Below are 16,672 nucleotides of genomic sequence, written 5' to 3'. Positions count from 1 at the left end.
AGCACCCGCGTCTAGCAAAGTAACCTCTGATGCATTGTAATGTCTCTCTATATAGTTAGGCAGCTGCCAATGTCCCATGAACTCGCCATCTGGTGGACAAGCAGTGGAATTGCACCCTTCTTGAGATTCATAGAAATTAACTCTGTAAATATTCCAATGGAGTCCAAATGATAAATACTAAACCACTTATGGGATGTATTGCACAACTGTGCACTAGAATATGTACATCAAATTGTGGTTATTAATTATTTTAGTAATTAATACAATTAATATTTCTGTGTTTCATATTAATTAATAACCTCTTCATCACACCCCGAGCCAGTGACAACAGCGCTGAGGAAAATCTGCACCTCACGGCTGCTGCTCTCCAAGACAGTGTGAGCTGGTTCTGCCTCTGGCTCCAGCACCTGCAAAGAGAAGAGAAGAGTCACTGAGCAGGGCCCTGAGTGCCAGGCTGATCAGGGAGCCTCCAACAGCAGCCACACAGAGGGGCTAGGAAGGACATTCCCATGGCTCATCCCATGAAGACAGCAGCAGGAGACCCTTCTGCTGTAGGCTGTGTGTCACCTGCTGACCAAAGCCAGCAGCGCCAGCACTGCAAGTACACACGTGGGAACTGCCACTGGGTACCAGTGCCTGACCTTGCTTTTCCTGGCCCCTATAAACCTAGCAGCCTCCAGTTTCCCTCCTGGACGCTGTGGGTGGAGAACCCCAAGAATGAACAGCTCTGGAAACTCTTTTTAGGACAAAGGACTTTCCAGAGAGATGTCTGGTGTGGGGCAGCCGCCACACTGCTGGGGGCTGGGAAGGGGTATTTGGGGGTGGGAGTGAACTCATTTGGAAAGTCTCTGACTGCTCTGCCTCTGCTAGGCAAAATGATTTGGCTTCCAGGTCTTGCAGTGGTTCAGCAGCTGGGGCAGAGTCATCACCCAAGAGAAGTGTGTTGGGCAAGGAAAGTCAAAGCAGAAGCTGCTGCTGAGATCCCCACAGCCAACAGCAGAGGGTGTTGGAGTTGGAAAAGACCTGGATGATTGTCGAGTCCAACCATCAGCCCTGCTCTCCAGACCCTTGGCCAGCTTTGCTGCCTTGCTCAGTGCAGACAACGCTCAAAGCTCAGCCCCAGGGTGCTGGGGGGCTCCACAGCACACACAGCAGAGTGCTGCTACTGCTGCTCTGCAGCCAAAACAAGAAGCAGGGGATTCAACTCCTTGGGAGTTCAAAGGCACTGAATCTAAACCAGATCTGAACTCCAGGGAATGGAGATCTGCTCAGTGCTGACCAACAGCTCAAGTGGGGGGCAGGAGGTTGGGGGGCAAGAGGATGAGGCCAGACTCTTTTCTCAGTCATGCCCAGTGACAGGACAAGAAGCAAGGGGCACAAACTGGAGCCCAGGAGGTTCCATCTGACCAGGAGGAGAAAATTCTTTGCTGTGGGGGTGCTGGAGGCCTGGAGCAGGCTGCCCAGAGAGGCTGTGGAGTCTCCTTCTCTGCAGAGATCTCAACCCCCCCTGGTTATTGTGATCCGGGCAAGCTGCTGTGGGTGTCCCTGCTTTAGCAGGGGGTTGAGACTGGATGACTTACAGAGGTCCCTTCCAACCCCCACCATGCTGTGCAAGTGGGTTCAAAACTGTGAGCTCCCATCCAACACAGACTGCAACACTTCAGCTCTTGGTTTAGGGTTTGCCTTCTTGTCCAAGAGACTTCCCCATCTTGTCTGAGCCCTCAGATCCCTGAGCAGCATCCTTTCCTCTAACACATCCTGCTGGTTCCCATTCAGGGGTGGATTCACTGTCAGGAGGAGCAGAGATGGAGATCTGCTGCCATCAGCAGACCTTCCTGTGGCAGCTCAGGGAGCTTTTGCTGTTGTGCTTCTTACCTTCTTCTTGACAGGCCAGGTGGCACCTGGGGCCCTTGTGGTATCCACCCACTTGATGGCATGCAGGCTGTCATCCCAGTCAGGGACCTCCTCTGGTGGCAGCTGGAAGGAGATCCTGGACACCTGACACTTCACTGGGTGCTTTTTAAAGGTGACCTCAACTTCTGATTGCAAGGTCACTGTGATGTCCTTTGCACAGCCAGCATGGAGGTGTCCCACCTAGGGAGAAGCAGAGAGCCAAGACCAACCTGGGATCACTGGCAAGGACAGGAGAGGTTGTGGGCGTGGGGAGCAGCTGTGCCAGCAACACCTCTGTGAGGAGAGGCTGAGAGCCTGGGGAAGAGCAGCCTGGGAGACAATCTCTCAAAGCTTATCAAGAGCTAGAAGGTGGGGCACAAGAGGATGGGGCCAGACTCCTCTCAGTGGTGCCCAGGGACAGGGCAAGGGGCACAAACTGGAACCAAGGAGGTTCCATCTGAGCCAGAGGAGAAAATTCCTTGCTGTGAGGGTGCTGGAGCCCTGGAGCAGGCTGCCCAAAGAGGTTGTGGAGTCTCCTTCTCTGCAGAGATTCAAACACACCTCCCCGGCCATTGTGATCCTGGGCAAGCTGCTGTGGGTGCCCTGCTTTGGCAGGGGGGTTGCACTAGATGACTCCCAGAGGTCCCTTCCAACTCCCACCATGCTGGGATTGTGTCAAACTGCATCTTACTGAGGATTTATCTGGGTTTTGATCGAGAAGAACACCACCAAAAGATGCCATGACCCACAACATGGCCCCAGCAAAGCCAGGGATGGCATCTCCTAGGTGGCACTGAAAGGGGTTCTCACTGCTCCATGGTGGCTCCCAGAAAGCTGCCAGGCAGGGTCTGAGCAGCAGGGAAAAGCAGAGACAACCAAGCTCACCTGGGGGCAGAAGTGGAAGGGAGGCTCAGGCAGCCACTGGAAGCGCAGGGCCTGCCCCCTGCTGCGGTTGGCGATGGTGAAGGTCACGGTGCAGGGGGTGCCAACGGGACAGAACCCAAACTGGATGTGATCCCCTGGGTCAGCTGTTGGCAATGAGAGAGAGAGCTCTCAGCATGAGGGGAGAGCCCTCTGCCCCCCACAGACACACAGGACTCCAGCTCTACCTTCTCCAAGCCTTCCTTCCCCTGGGACATGCAGCCCAGGACATGTCTGGGCCTGGGCTGAGATCACAGCGCCAGCTCACCTCCAGATCTGCACCTTCCAGCACCCCCAAGTCCTTCTCTGCAGGGCTGCTCTGGGCCCAGCATGGACCCCTGAGGGACACCAGTCTCCATCTGGACATTGAGCTGTTGATCACTATCCTCTGGCTGTGACTATCCAACCAATTCCTTAGCCACCAAGCAGTCCACCCAGAGAGGACACAAATGATCAGATGTGCTCTTCACAGCACCCCATGGGCTGGCAGACCTCCTTTTAGAGCTCCTCAATCAAAAGCTGCTTCCTTTGAGCCCTCCCTGCTGGCCTGCAAACTTCTCCCTTGACAGGGCACCTTCCCTGGGGCTCCCAAGCAAGGCTGCTCTGCAGGCTACAAAAGGTGACAGCAGCTGGCTGCTAAATCTGGGCCAGCCCTGTGCTGCCACAAGGTGTGCCCAGCCCTGGAGGTTCCTTGCTACACCCTGGCAGCCTCTCCTCTTACCCTCCAGGCTGTCCTCCTCCAGGCTGCTCTCAGGGAGCTTCTGCTCCTCCCTGTCTGCCACTAGTCCCTGGATGTTGTCCAGGGTGAAGTCATCTCCATAGCCTTCCCCCAGCAGCCTGCTGGTGGTCTCAGAGGGGTTGTCCAGCACGGACAGGTGGAGCTTCCCTTCCAGGCATTGGGCCAGGGTGGGCTTGAAAACCACCTCAAACTCTGCTGTCTGCCCACGCTGCAGGAGCAGGGAAGCAGTGTGGGGCTTCCTCTCTGCACAGAGATGGACACCAGGGACAGGTGAGGCACTGCAAACATTTCCATGCTCCAGAAAAGGAACAGGAGCTTGAAAAACAGCTGTCTCTAAGCACAGCTTGGCTCACCAGTGCTTCCAGACCCTCCTCCCATGGTCACAAAGCTGTGACACTACCAGGGCCATCCCTGTTAGTTGTCTTAAGCTCAGCTCAGTGCTCAGCTCTGGCTCAAACTGCAGCCAGATAGCTCCTGCCTTAAGCACAGCTGAGTCAGAGTGCTTTGGGCTTTTGCTGGCTGGCTGTGGGCTCAGGGGCAGCCTCCCTTCAGGATGGGGACTCCCCATATGCAGCACAGACCTCAGATGCTCCACTGAAGTGGTGTTACCCCCCCCAGGACTCAACCCACCACCTCCATAAGAATGGAAAAGCTTCCTAGAGCTTGCCAGGTAGAAATCAACCCTGCAAAGAGTCCATGTGCAACAGCCCCAGAGAGCCCCAGGACACAAGCTATGGCCAACAGCTGCTTGCTGCTTGGCCAAGCCAGCAGCAGGACCCAAGTTTTCCCTCTGTGAGTGACCACATTTCATGGGTGATGAATTCACCTTCTCCAGCAGAGTCCTTCATGCCCACAGCTTGGGAGAGGCATTTGGTGCTGGGCCTGGCTTTCAAGAAGAAAACTCCCTCTTCATCCAGCAGGTCCAGCAGCACCTGGGAAAAGAGCAGGACCAGACTGGGGTGGGCACAGCATGGCCCAGGGCCTGAGCCCACACTGCTGCTGTTCCACCACGGGCAGCCCAGCACGCTGCCCCCCTTCCAACACAGCTCTGAGCACAAGGCTGGAGCGAAACCAGCCCAAAGCCAGGCATCCAGAGACACTGGGAGGGGATGGAAACAGAAGCAGGCAGGACAGGAAGGCTCCAGCCTGACTCTCTGAGTTGTGTTTCCCTGAGAAGGTCCCAAAATCCCCTTTCCCAGAGGAACTCCCTTCCTGGCAAGCAGAAGTCAGCCAGGGGCTTCCAACAGACTTTCTGAGGCCCCTTCCCAGGCTGTTCCCTGAGGCAGGGAAAACACAAACCCCAGGGCTGGGTCAAGGCTGGCAAGGACAGCAGCAGAGCTTGCAAAGGAGGTGGAGGCAAAAGTGAAGGGCTGCTGAGGCACGAGCCTCTGCCCACTGCTTTGCCACAGCAGAAGCTCAGGAGGTCGTCCTCCTGCCACAGAGGGGCTCTGAGCACAAGCCAAGGCTTTCCTTTGGGCTCCAAGGGCACCTGCAGAGCAGTGGGGCCCCTGCCCACCCTCACCGGCTGCGCTGGGCCCTCTCCTGCCCAGCAGCAGCCTTGTTCCCAGAGCAGAGCTCCCTCAGCAGCTGCTCACCTGGGCAGGGACAGGGCCAGAGTTCTGCAGGACCAGGGGCAGCTTCTCCCAGGCCCCCAGCAGGAGCCTCCTGCAGAGCAGCAGGGGGTTCCCTCTCCTGTCCTTCAGCGCCGGGCGCAGGACCCTCACCTCCGGCAGCTTCCCCTCGCTGCTGATCTCAAAGCTCAGGCTCTGTGCTCTCACTGCTGCAGGGCTGCAGGAGAGAGGCAGCAGAGCCACTGCTCACTTGGCAAGCAGTGAAGCCAGGGCCACCTGCTGCATTTCCCCTGCCTGGGGCTCCTGGCCCCCAGGACACAGCTCCCCCTTGCCCCTCTCCTCCCAGTCCCATCCAAGAGGAATCTGCTCTGCAGAGCCAGAGCCTCCCAGAGCACCAGTTCAAACCATTCCACTCAGAGGAGCCCTGCAGGGCAGCAGAGACATGAGGAGGTGACAGAGGCCATGGGGCAGGTTCCCTGGCTGTGCTGAGGTGAGACAGAAGCAAGGAGCATGAGCAGAGCATGGAAAAGTCTCCAAGGAAGAAGGGGCAAATCAGTGACCCCAGCAGGGAAGGTGATCTCCACAGAGGCTCAGAGCAGGAATTGCCCCTTAGGGCAGCAGACTGATGGATCCAGTCCCAGCTCAGCTACTAAAGGGCTGGGCAAGGGCAGGGCAGGCCCAGGACACACACAGGGCCTAGGGCAGAAGAGCTGGGGTCTTTTAGAGGGGATCCAATGGCTCCTTTAGCATCAAAGCTCTTCATGCACCCCAGGAGATCCACCAGATCACCTCCTGAGCACAGGAACAAGGAGGCAACAAGGGCAGCTGGCTCAGGGCATGGAAACAATCCTCTGTCCTTGGCACTCTCCAGCTCAGCTGAAGCTGCACACAGCTCCATTGCTTCCTGATTCATCCACTCCCTGTTGGCTCCTTGGCACCAGAGAATCCTGGAATGCTTTGGCTTGGAAGGGACCTTGAAAGCTCATCCAGTCCAAGCCCCCTGCAGGCAGCAGGGCCCTTGGCAACTCCAGCAGTTTGCTCAGAGCCCCAGCCAACTTGACCTGGCATGGTTCCAAGCATGGGGCATTCCCCACCTCTCTGGGCACCCTGGGCCAGTGTCAGTGTCCCACTGCCCTCACAGGCACTGCTGCAGGCTACAGCAGGGCACTGACTCCCCGGCTCTGCTGGATCTCGCAGCTACAGCTTCTGAGTTCTCTGCAGCATCTCTGTCAGCAGGAGAGGCTGAGAGCCCTGGGGCTGCTGAGCCTGGAGAAGAGCAGCCCCAGAGGGGATCCTGGAGGTGAGGGTGCTGGAGCCCTGGAGCAGGCTGCCCAGAGAGCTTGGGGAGTCTTCTCTGCAGAGATTCCACAGTCCCCTGGCCATGGGGATCCTGGGCAAGCTGCTGTGGGTGCCCTGCTCAGGCAGGGGGTGGGGCTGGATGATCCCTAGAGCTCCCTTCCAAGCCCCTCCCTGCTGGGATGCTGTAACGCTGAGTACTCTACCCAAGGCTACTCAAAGAGCTGGAAGCCATCAGGAAGGTCCCCTCCCAAGCTCTCCTGAGGTGAGTTACCTTGTGTGGACATCGAGGGAGGCCTCAAAAGTGCAATGGTAGCTCTTCACCTTCCATGGAGTGAAGGTGACCGTGGCAAAGGCCTGGGAGCAGCTGGGCACGGACAGCCGGACAGGATCCACCTCAAACACCTGGCCAGAGTGGCTCTTCAGCTTGGGGAAGCCCAGAGAAGGCTGTTAGGAGGAAACTTTTCTCCATGTGCTGCTGTCTCACCCATACAAGGATCATGAGGAACAGCCCCAGACAGTGTGGCCCCCTTCTGGCTTCCCTAGACAGGCTCCATCTGTCTCAGGGGGGGAATCCAAAGCAGTGCTGCCCCAGGGGGCTGCCATCAAGCCCAGGAGTGCAAAGCTTGCTTTCAGCGCTGGTCAGAGCCCCAGCACACATGGGAAGTGAGGACTGCATGGAGAACCCTGCAAAGAACCTGCCCCTGGCCTTTAAAGAGAAGGGGCAAAGAGCAGGGAGCCTAAGGAAAGCAGAGAATGGCTTTGGTTGGAAGAGACCTTTAGGATCATCAAGTCCAACTCTGAGCCCAGCACTGCCAGGTCACCACCAAACCATGGCCCTCAGCTCCACAGCTCCACAGCTCTGAAATCCCTCTAGAGATGGGGCTCCACCTCTGCCCTGGGCAGCCTGGGCCAGGCCTTGACAACCCTCAAGGGAAAGAAATTGCTCCTCATGTCCAACCTAACCCTCCCCTGGCACAACCTGAGGCCATGTCCTCTTGTCCTAGCACTTATTCCTTTTGAGAGGAGACCAAGCCCACCCCAAAAGGGTCTGCTTGGAGCCCTGGCTCAAAGCTGAGGAAAAGCTCCTCCTCTGCCTGTGCTTCCAAGAGATGTTCAGAAGGGCTCAGGTCTCACTCCAAAGCCCCAGGGGCCTGGAGCTAAAACCTTGCCTGAGACACACTGAATGCAGCCCAGCTCTCACCTGCCCTGAGCTGCACTAGGCTGGGCAAAAGGAAGCAAGGAAGCTGGAGAACAAGGCAGATGTCACACAGCCTTCAGAGACTCCCCAAGGCCTCCTGTTCTTACCTTGCTGGGGCTGGGTTTGCTGGAGAGGAGCACATGGCAGGGGATTCTGTTCACATTGCAGATCCTGAAGCATGCCGTGGCCTGGTGCCCAACCAGGACCTTGGTGAAGATGAACTTGTTCTCATCTGTGAGGAACACCCCCTGCTGCTCCTGCACTGTCTGGAGGACCTGGCAGAGGTTGCTGCTGCTGCAGATCTGATGCCCCTCAAAGATGGACTCAAGGTCATCAGCCAGGAATGCTGTGAGCAGAGCAGAGGGAGGGCTGAGGATGGAGAATCCTTCCTGCTGACCTGCCCTGCCCCTGCTGGCCTCTGAGAAGCTCTTTCTGCCCAGGGAGCTGCAAACCCCAGCCTTGGCTGGGGGAGCTGCCTGTGAGGATGGAGCTCAGGCACCCTCAGTCTGAAAGGGTTTCTTTTGATCCTTCCATGCATCCCTCCCAGCCTCTCCCACTGGTGGGCTTGGCAAGAACCTCTGAGGATTCGCAGAGAGATGCAAGGTCAGGCTCAGGCTGTCTGCTCTGTCCCAGGCCTGAGGCTGGGTGCCGAGCAGCAGCAGCCTGGCCACAGGAACCCGTGGGCAGCACTCACCTGGAAGGCAGGACTCGGCCAGCAGGGTGTAGGGGATGCCAAGAGGGTTGTCCCCGGGGTCTCTGCTGCTGATGTCGATGAGCAGCTGCTCCTGGCACGGCCCTGGCAGCTCCGCAGCACAATCTACTGTCACCAGCTGCTGCTCCCCAGGAAGGATGGAGCCAAAGGCAGGGGACACTGTGAACATGCCCAGGGTGAGGCGAGCCTGCAGAAAGAGTCCCAGCAGAGGCTGATGGCAAACAGCCTCACTCTGAGCATCCCAGCAAGGAGGACCCTGGGCCTTGGCCTCCAGCTGGGCCCAGGGCAGGCAGGGATGACACCAGGGCCCAGAGCACAAGCCAGGATGAGATGAACAAGCTAAGGAGATGTGCAGGCCTAGCCTGAGTGGCTTAGAGAAAGGAGTTGGGCTGTAAGGGTGAAGGTGGGAGCTGGGGTCCTTCAGCCTCCAATGTGAAACAGGAGAGCAGAGAGAACTGTGAGAAACCATCAGAGAGGAGAGCAGACTGGGCAGAAGGCAAGGCAAGGTCATCTCCTGTCCCTGGACTGGGAGTTCAGCAGGGACACTCCACAGCTGTGGCACTCACAGCCTTATTTTGGCCAGCAGCTACCAGGTACAGATCCCTTCCCCTTGGCCCCACAGCTCCAGGGCTGAGCAAGAGCACAGCATTGAGCAGCTCCTTCCTCTGCTCATGGCTGGCAGAGGATGGGTCTCCCCCATGCAGCCCGTGTCCCATGCCGTGGGCACAAGCCCCCAGCCTGGGCACAGCAGTGGAGGAGCCTGTCCTGGGGAGCAGGAGCCACCCACCTTCACAGAGGGCTTGGTTTCCTTTGGCAGCAAGGGCTTGCTCTGCTTGGCTGCAGCAGACCTTCCACTGGAGCTCCCCTGCTTGTGGGAGTCGGAGAACTTCCTTTGATGTGCACCCAGAGGAGAGAGCAGAGAACATCCCTCAGGCTGGGCTCCTCCTGCCCTTCTCCACAGCCAAACCTTCCTCCCTGCTCACAAGCCAACTGCACAGGCAGACAATAACCCAGGGCTCACAGAACATGGACTTGTTTAGTTGGGAGAGACCTTTAAGGTCAGCAAGGCCAAGACTGACCCCAGCACTACAGGTCACCACTAAGCCATGGCCCTCAGCACCACACCTCACAGAGTCACAGAGGTGTTGGGGCTGGAACAGACCAAGCACCACATCTAAACGACCTTCAAACACACCCAGGCTTGGTGACTCCACCACCTCCCTGGGCAGCACATTCCTGGCCTGACCACTCTTGCTGGGACACAGTTTTTCCTAATGCCCAGTCTGAACCTCCCCAGTCACAGCTTGAGGCTATTCCCTCTTTTCCTGTCCCTAATTACCTGTGAGAGGAGACCAGCACCAACCTCTCCACAGCTCTGAAACCCCTCCAGGAGCAGGCACTCCACCACTGCCCTGGGCAGTCTGGGCCAGGCCTTGACAAGCCTCAAGGGGAAGAAATTGTTCTTCATGTGCAGCCTAAACCTCCCCTGGCACAACTTGAGGCTGTGTCCTCTTGTCCTAGCAGTTGTTCCTTGGGAGAAAAGACTAACCTCAGCTGGCTCCAGCCTCCCTTCAGGGAGTTGTAGAGAGCCAGAAGGGCTTCCCTCAGCCTCCTCTTCTCCAGGCTAAACAATGCTAGGTGCCTCAGCTGCTCCTCACAGCCCATGTGCTCCAGACCCTTCCCCAGCTTTGTTGTCCTTCCCTGGCCACCTTCCTGCACCTCAATGCTCTTGGAGTAAGGGGCCCAAACCTGGCCCCAGGACTCACAGTGCAGCCTGCTTGTGTGTCCTGGCTGCCTGCCACACGCCAGCCCTGCTGTGGGGCCTCCTCCAGCAGGAAGGTTGCTGCAGGCCTTCTCACCTTTTCTTTGTGGGCTCAGCTGCAGCCTGCTCTGCTCTGCAGATGAGGAACTCGAAGGGCAGGAGGCCTCTGTTCTGCAGCAGGAAGCTGCAGGCCCTCCTGGTGCCGCTGGCCATGGCCCCGCAGTCGAGCAGCGCCGCAGGGCTGATGCTGTACTGGCTGAGCACAGCTCTGGCTGAGAGCCTCACTGGGATGCTGGCCATGGGCTCCCCTCCTGCCCTCAGCTTGGGCTCCAGCACCTGCAACCAGGGCAGGGCTTGGTAAATCCAGCAGAGCCCAACCTCTGGCTCTGGCCTGTGGCCACAGCCCAGGTGCCCATCAGCTCATCCCCCTGCTCTGAAGTCCTTCTCCAGAACTGCATTTTCAGCCCCTCTTAGAATCATGGAATGGGTTGGCTTGGAGGAGTCATTGGCTCAATTTTCCTGCAGTCAGCAGGAACAGCTGAGGGCAGAGCAGGTGCTTCAGAGCTCCAAACAACCTGACCTGCAGTGCTTCCAGTGATGGGGCAATGACCACCTCCCTGGCCAAGCTGGGCCAGGCTGGCACCACCCTCAGTGTCAGACATTTCTTCCTCCTATCCAGGCTGAATCTTCCTCTTTTAGTTTCAAACCATCACCCCTTGTCCTGTCCCAGCAGGCCCTGATCCAAAGTCTGTCCCCAGCTTTTGGATTGACCCCCTCCAGCACTGGAAGGGCCAGAGCTGGCTTCTGAAAGCCTTTGCTGTGTGCAAATAACAGAAGGTTCCCCAGCTAAAGCTTGCTCTCCAGCACAGCCATGTCCTCCTGACCCCCTCAGCCCAGCTGTGCTCACCCTGCCTGCCCCAGGCAGCTCACCTGGCACAGCAGGATGGCTTTGTCCTCAATGCTGATCTCCCTCTGGGGGTGGAAGAGCAGCTGGACAGGGACAGGATGCTCAGAGGCAGGCAGCAGGCCCTGCTGGGGCTGCACAGTGAGGTGGGAGGCCAGGTCACGGCTTCCGGGCTCTGTGGGGCGCAGCCTGAACCTGGGGAGGGAAGGAGAAGAAGATCTCTGCAGTGAACAGCCCAGGGGCCAGCAGCACAGCCAGGACCTGGCATGGGACCAGTAAAAACCAACCAAAGAATTCTGCTGTGCTTAGGAGCCCCAGGCCCTGGCAGAGCCAGGCAGTGCTGAGTGCTGGCAGCTCCCCTCCACCCCCAGCGTTTTCATTCCTGCTCTGAAGAGTCTCCTGAAGAGAAAGGACTTAGCCCTGGAAGGACAGCAGCAGAGCTCAGCAGGGACTGGCCTCAGCTTCAGGGGCACAAAATCCCAGACCCCCAGCATGGGAGGGTTTGGAAAGGACCTCTGGGGATCATCTGGTGCAACCCCCCTGCTAAAGCAGGGCACCCCCAGCAGCTTGCCCAGGAGCACAAGGGCCAGGGGGGGTTGGAATCTCTGCAGAGAAGGAGACTCCACAACCTCTCTGGGCAGCCTGCTCCAGGCCTCCAGCACCCTCACAGCAAAGATTCTCCTCCTGCTCAGATGGAACTTCCTGGGTTCCAGTTTGTGCCCACTGCCCCTTGGCCTGTCCCTGGACACCACTGTCAGGAGTCTGGCTCCAACCTCTTGCCTGCCACAGGTCCTTCATCTCCTGCTGAGCATTGCTCAGCTCCCCTCTGGGGCTGCTCTTCTCTAGGCTCAGCAGCCCCAGGGCTCTCAGCCTTTGCTCCTCACAGAGCTGCTCCAGGCCCCTCAGCACCTTTCTAGTTTCTGCTGGACTCTCTCCAGTGGTTCCCTCTTGCACTGAGGAGCCCAGAGCTGGAGCCAGGACTCCAGAGGTGGTCTCCCTAGGGCAGAGGACAGGCAGAGGAGAATGTCCCCTGACCTGCTGGCCACACTCTTCTTACTGCACCCCAGAGCCCAGGGGCTCTCCTTGTGGTGCCTGCTGAGCTGTGCAGAACTGCTGGGCTGGGGCTGGATTCTCCATGGCAATGGAGCCTGGAGCTCAGGACAGTCCCAGTGGTCACACACACCATGAGGCAGCCAGCATGGGAACAGCTTCTAGCCACAGGAGCAGACTGCAGGCCTGGGCAGGTGCTGGCCCCAGGCACTCCCAGAGCAGGCAGCTGGACCAACCTGTATGCAAGCTTGCACTGCCCTTGGTTCCTCAGGGTCAGCACTTGCTTGGCACTCCCCAGGACCTCCAGGACTCCAAAGTTCACACAGCCATCTGCACCTGCAGGACACCCCCAGAGCGAGGGAAGGGATGGGGAGGATGCTGGAGCTGCTGCAGGCTGCACCCAGTCAGGAGACAGAGACTGGGAGAGCTCAGGTGGGACAAAGCTCTGCTCAGCAAGTCTCCAGCCTTGCAAGGTTTCTCTGGCTGCTTTGCTGCCCTTTGCTCTTCTTACTCAGAGAGGATCTGTAGGGCTTAGCAGCCAAGGAGCTCAGCCTCTACCTCCTTGCTTCCAAGCACAGATCAACCACTTGATGTGCTGTACTGAGCCTTCAGGAACTGCCAGCTGCTTGTTCCCACCCCTGGTGTTTCAAAGGGGCACACTTCAAGGTGTGAGAGAGGCAAGGCACTGTGTGACCTGACAGTGCTTTACTCCACACAGCTGGCAAGAGACCTGTGCCATGGATCCATGCCAGGCCTGCATTGCTGTCCCACCCCATCCCATCCCATCCCATCCTATCCCATCCCATCCCATCCCACCCCATCCCATCCCATCCCATCCCATCCCCCACTTGCCCCAGCAGTGCAATGCAGCTGAACTCCTTTGCTCTGGGGCCAGCCACTGACCTTCAGGCAGGGTGATGTTCAGAGCAACTTCGTAGACCTCAGCCACAACTTCAATGCTCTCCACCTGAACAACACCCTGGACATTCTCTGCAGCTGAAACCTGAGGCAGCAAGAAGCAAACCCTAAAGTCCTTCTCCTCAGTGTTCCTGCTAAACAAGAGGAGTCCTTGTCTCTAGCAGCTGTCTTTACCCAGCCTGGGAGGCAGTGTGATGTACAAACCCCCACAAGAGTCCTGAGGTGTCCCAGAGCAGGTGGCAATGACAGCCAACTCTCTCTTAGCAGGCAGCAGCCTCACTGCAATGCAGCCTCTAAACCCCAGGGAACAAAGCCTTAATAGCCAGAGGAGGAGACTCCACAACCTCTCTGGCAACCTGCTCCAGGGCTCCAGCACCCTCACACCAAAGATGTTGGAGCCTCCTGGCTTCCAGTTCCTGCCTCTTCCCCCTTGTTCTGTGCTGGCACCACTGCCTGGCTCCATCTCCTTGCCCCCCACCCTCAGCTCCTGCTCAGCACTGAGGTATTCCTAAGCAGCATCCTTCAGTGAGGGTCCCTTGGTGCTAAGGGCCCAGACAATGTGGGCTCAAAGGAATCTCCTCAGGGCTCATCCTTTGGCCCTCTTTGCCTTCAGACACAGCCTCCATCCCCCAGGGCCCACAGCACTCTGCCCAGCTCTGCCAGGCAGGGCCCTGTCCCCTCACCTCCAAGCGGAGCTTCTTCTCCACGCCAAGAGCCTTGGTGCTCCTGAAGCACAGCTGCACGGCCAGCTCCGAGCGGGGCCCGACCGTGCCCTGCCTCTGCCGCACCGAGAAGCCCTCGCCGAGGCTCTGCAGCCCGCTGAGCCTCCAGGCCACCGGCAGGGGGCAGCTGTTCCGCAGCAGCAGGCTCCTGCTGTGCTCGCTGCGGAGACACCAAGGCTCAGTGCCAGCTGCTGAGGGGCACAGCGGCAGCCCTGCCGCTGGCAGCAGCCCTCCCCATGGGGCTGAAACCACCCTGCAGGTTTTGCTCTTTGCCACAAGCCTGAGAGGGGAGGCCCTAGGGAGAGCTTGGTGGCAGAAGGGGATCCAACAGCAGGCAGAGCCAGAGCCAGATCCACTCTCTCTGCACCAGCAGAGGAGAAGCAAATGCATCAGGGCCCCCACTGCTGGGGGGCTACAGCTGGGGACTGTCATGGGACATCCCAGCCAGCAAGGAACAGTGAGCAAGAGGCTGGCAAGTGCTGGGAGCAAGAGGGCTGCTGGCCCAGCCTCCAAGCTGAGGAAAGGGAAGCTGCAGCAGAGCCACCCCCAGCAGAGTGCCCCTGGCCTGACTGACCTGTGCAGAAGCACCCTGTTGAAATGCAGCTGCCTGGGGCTGACCCCCAGCTTCACCTGCACCCCTTGGCAGCACAGGTGGGAGACCACTGGCTCTGGGTTGCCCTTGATGCAGCAGATGAGGCTGTCTTCCACCAGGCCAGGTGAAGTGGGGTATGCCCAGATGCTCAGCTCCTGGCCCCAGCCCCACAAAGAGAAGCACAGAAGAACATTCAGTGAGCAGGAGGGGCAGCTCCTGGGCTCTGCTGCTGCTCCCTGTCCCACCTGCCTGTCTCCTACCTGCTTCTCCTTAGGTCCCAGCTGCATGCTGGCAGGCTCCAAGAGGAAGGTGCCCCCACTGCCACCCCGCTCAAAGGAGAAGTGCAGCTCTGCCTCCCAGGGGGTGACCTTGCAGATGGAGAGCTGCTCGCAGTTGTCATCCTGCAGCACAGCCTTGGAGCTGGCCACAGAAAGGGCAAAGGCTGCAGGGGAGCTCTGTCAAGCAGCCTGAGAGAAAGGATCATGTGGGACACCTTGCATGCTGCCTGTGTTCATTCCCTGCTTCCTTGGATGCCCAGCCCACACTTGGTGTCTCCATCCCAGAGGTGTGCACAGGCCACTTCAAGAGGCTCTCTACAAACCAGGACCTCAAAGGTGCCTGGCAAAACAGAAGCACAGCAGGCACCTGGATTCCTCCCCTCCTCTGCTGGCTTTCCCTCCCTGCAGGCTTCCCAGAAAAGTGTGGAGAGAGCTCAGCTTCTCTCTTCCAAAGCAGCCAGGAGACTGCCTGGGCCCAGCTCCTGGGTGAGCCTGAGGCTGAGGGCGGGAAAGCAAAAGGATTCCTTCCCAAGAGGAATCCCAGAGTTAACAAACACCTCCTGGTTCAGGTGTGGGACAGAGGCTGGTGGGAAAAGGTCAAAGAAAGGCAATGCCTCAGCCTGGCCAAATCCTCTTTTGGTTTTTAAACTCTTTTGATTTACCCTCCCTGGGGTGTCAGAATGCCACCAGCTCTCCAGAGCTCCCCTGCAGACAAACCTCCATTCCTAATGCTGAAAGAAGAGGGAAGTGAGAAACAGAAAGATGCCAGCAGCTACAGGGACATTATTTTAAGGCCAGACTCTATCCAGCAGTGAGGATCAGGAAAATGGAAATCCCCTTTGCCCTGCCCTGCAGGTGCTTGTCCCCCAACAGCAGCTCCAACCATCAAGTCTTGCTGACACTGCAGATTTCACGGAGGGTTTCCAGTCCCTCAGCAGAAAAACTTCCTTTGCTCCTTCAGGCTGACCCACAGAGCTCCCAGCACTTGAAACAAACAGCACAAAGCTGCTGAAGCTGAGATGGGGGCTGACAAGTGACCCCAAGCTGCTTTCAGGCCGCAAGCAGCACCAGGCTCTGGCCACCAAAGCCCCCAGGGGGCAGGAAGATCAGCTCCATCCCCCCCAGCACTCCTGTGCCTGCTAGGTGCTCAAGTTGCCACAGCTGTGCTCCTTCAAAGCCACCAAACCCCCAGCTCTCTGCCCGGGCCTGCCCTGAATCGTGCCCCTGGGTGCATGTTCCTGGAAGCACAAGGTCCTGCAAGCAGCACAGCTGGGGGCTGGGCAGCACCTACCTGTCTCTTGCCTGGGCACACAGCAGCGGCCCCAAGTGGAACATCCCCGTGCTCAGGACATACTGCTTGGAGATGATGGCATCAGCTGCCTTGCTCTGCCTGCAGCCAGGAAACACCTCCCTGGCACAGAGAGAAGGAAGAGTTGTGAGATTCTCTGAGCACAAAACCTGCTCCCAAAGGCTGAACTCTTAGTGCTGGCCGAGGCACAGCACCGCTGCCCAGCTCCAAGCACGGCAAGAGATGCTGGGGGGCTCAGGCAGGTCCCAGGGGCACAAGGGGCAGAGTCTCAGCTCTGAGCTCAGGGGCAGCAGAGCGGGACGGCCCCAGGGGCCAGCCTTCCCGTGGCTCCTGGCTGATGCTGGGGTACAGGCAGGTGCCCCTGCAGTGCAGCTGGTAGGGGCGCTTGGTGCCCAGCAGCTCCAAGTGCAGCCTCTGCTCAAAGCTGCCCAGCAGCGCGGAGCTGAAGTGGACCTGCAGCACCACCTGGCCCTGGGCAGGCACTACCCAGCGGTAGCTGCTGAGCCTGGCAGGGAAAGAGGAACCTTCAGGCACTGCTGAGGAGCAAAGGAGAGCAGGAGGAGCCATGGTGGAGCTGGGGTGGGAAACCTCCTTGGCAAGCTGGCCCTGAAGCAGAGGGATCCCTCCTCCCTCACAGCTCACCTGGCACAGCTCTCTGGGGGGGGCAGGGTGTCCACGTGCCTTTGGTCCCCCTCAGAGGAACGTCTGGGGGGTCCTGTGGCTGGTCCCTGGAGATCTCTCCTGCCACAGCCAGAGCTCTGCCTTCCCCTCACAGCCTCCTGGCTGCTGCTGCTTTTCTCCCTT

The 16,672-nt window shown here is 58.6% G+C and overlaps 2 protein-coding genes across 2 annotated transcripts; both read right to left on the bottom strand.

Annotated features, from left to right (window-relative positions):
- Window positions 1-285: 285 nt before the first annotated feature.
- Window positions 286-6,707, bottom strand: LOC137454999 (hydrocephalus-inducing protein homolog). Its single transcript, XM_068165487.1, has 7 exons — window positions 6,695-6,707; window positions 5,814-5,916; window positions 5,149-5,341; window positions 4,380-4,485; window positions 2,779-2,921; window positions 1,876-2,094; window positions 286-407 (listed from the first exon to the last, which is right to left on the bottom strand). The coding sequence occupies exons 1-7, from the start codon at window positions 6,705-6,707 to the stop codon at window positions 288-290; spliced, it is 897 nt and encodes a 298-aa protein (XP_068021588.1). The 3' UTR covers window positions 286-287.
- A 1,415-nt stretch (window positions 6,708-8,122) lies between these two features.
- LOC137454998 (hydrocephalus-inducing protein-like) lies at window positions 8,123-10,395 on the bottom strand. The gene is made up of 4 exons (XM_068165486.1): window positions 10,193-10,395; window positions 9,121-9,223; window positions 8,316-8,520; window positions 8,123-8,199 (listed from the first exon to the last, which is right to left on the bottom strand). Exons 1-4 carry the CDS (start codon window positions 10,393-10,395, stop codon window positions 8,123-8,125), a joined length of 588 nt encoding a protein of 195 aa, XP_068021587.1.
- Window positions 10,396-16,672: the final 6,277 nt, after the last annotated feature.

The sequence above is a fragment of the Melanerpes formicivorus genome, unplaced genomic scaffold (assembly GCF_026170545.1).
Source record: "Melanerpes formicivorus ecotype bairdi unplaced genomic scaffold, bMelFor1.0.p_v2 SCAF_89, whole genome shotgun sequence".
Taxonomy (NCBI): Eukaryota; Metazoa; Chordata; class Aves; order Piciformes; family Picidae; genus Melanerpes; species Melanerpes formicivorus.
Note: the sequence above shows the minus strand (reverse complement) of the source record. Positions and strands in the feature narration are given on the sequence as shown.

Bases quoted from the DNA above. Each gene is read 5' to 3' on its own strand.
- LOC137454999 (XM_068165487.1), bottom strand. The intron at 4,486-5,148 runs GTGAGCAGCTGC...CTCTTTTCCCAG, and splicing joins CTGGCCCTGTCCCTGCCCAG to GTGCTGCTGGACCTGCTGGA. The intron at 2,922-4,379 runs GTGAATTCATCA...CATTGCCAACAG, and splicing joins GAAGGACTCTGCTGGAGAAG to CTGACCCAGGGGATCACATC.
- LOC137454998 (XM_068165486.1), bottom strand. From the start codon at position 10,395: ATGGCCAGCATCCCAGTGAGGCTCTCAGCCAGAGCTGTGCTCAGCCAG. The intron at 9,224-10,192 runs GTGAGAAGGCCT...TGCACATCAAAG, and splicing joins GCTGAGCCCACAAAGAAAAG to GAAGTTCTCCGACTCCCACA. The intron at 8,200-8,315 runs GTGAGTGCTGCC...GCGAATCCTCAG, and splicing joins GGCCGAGTCCTGCCTTCCAG to AGGTTCTTGCCAAGCCCACC.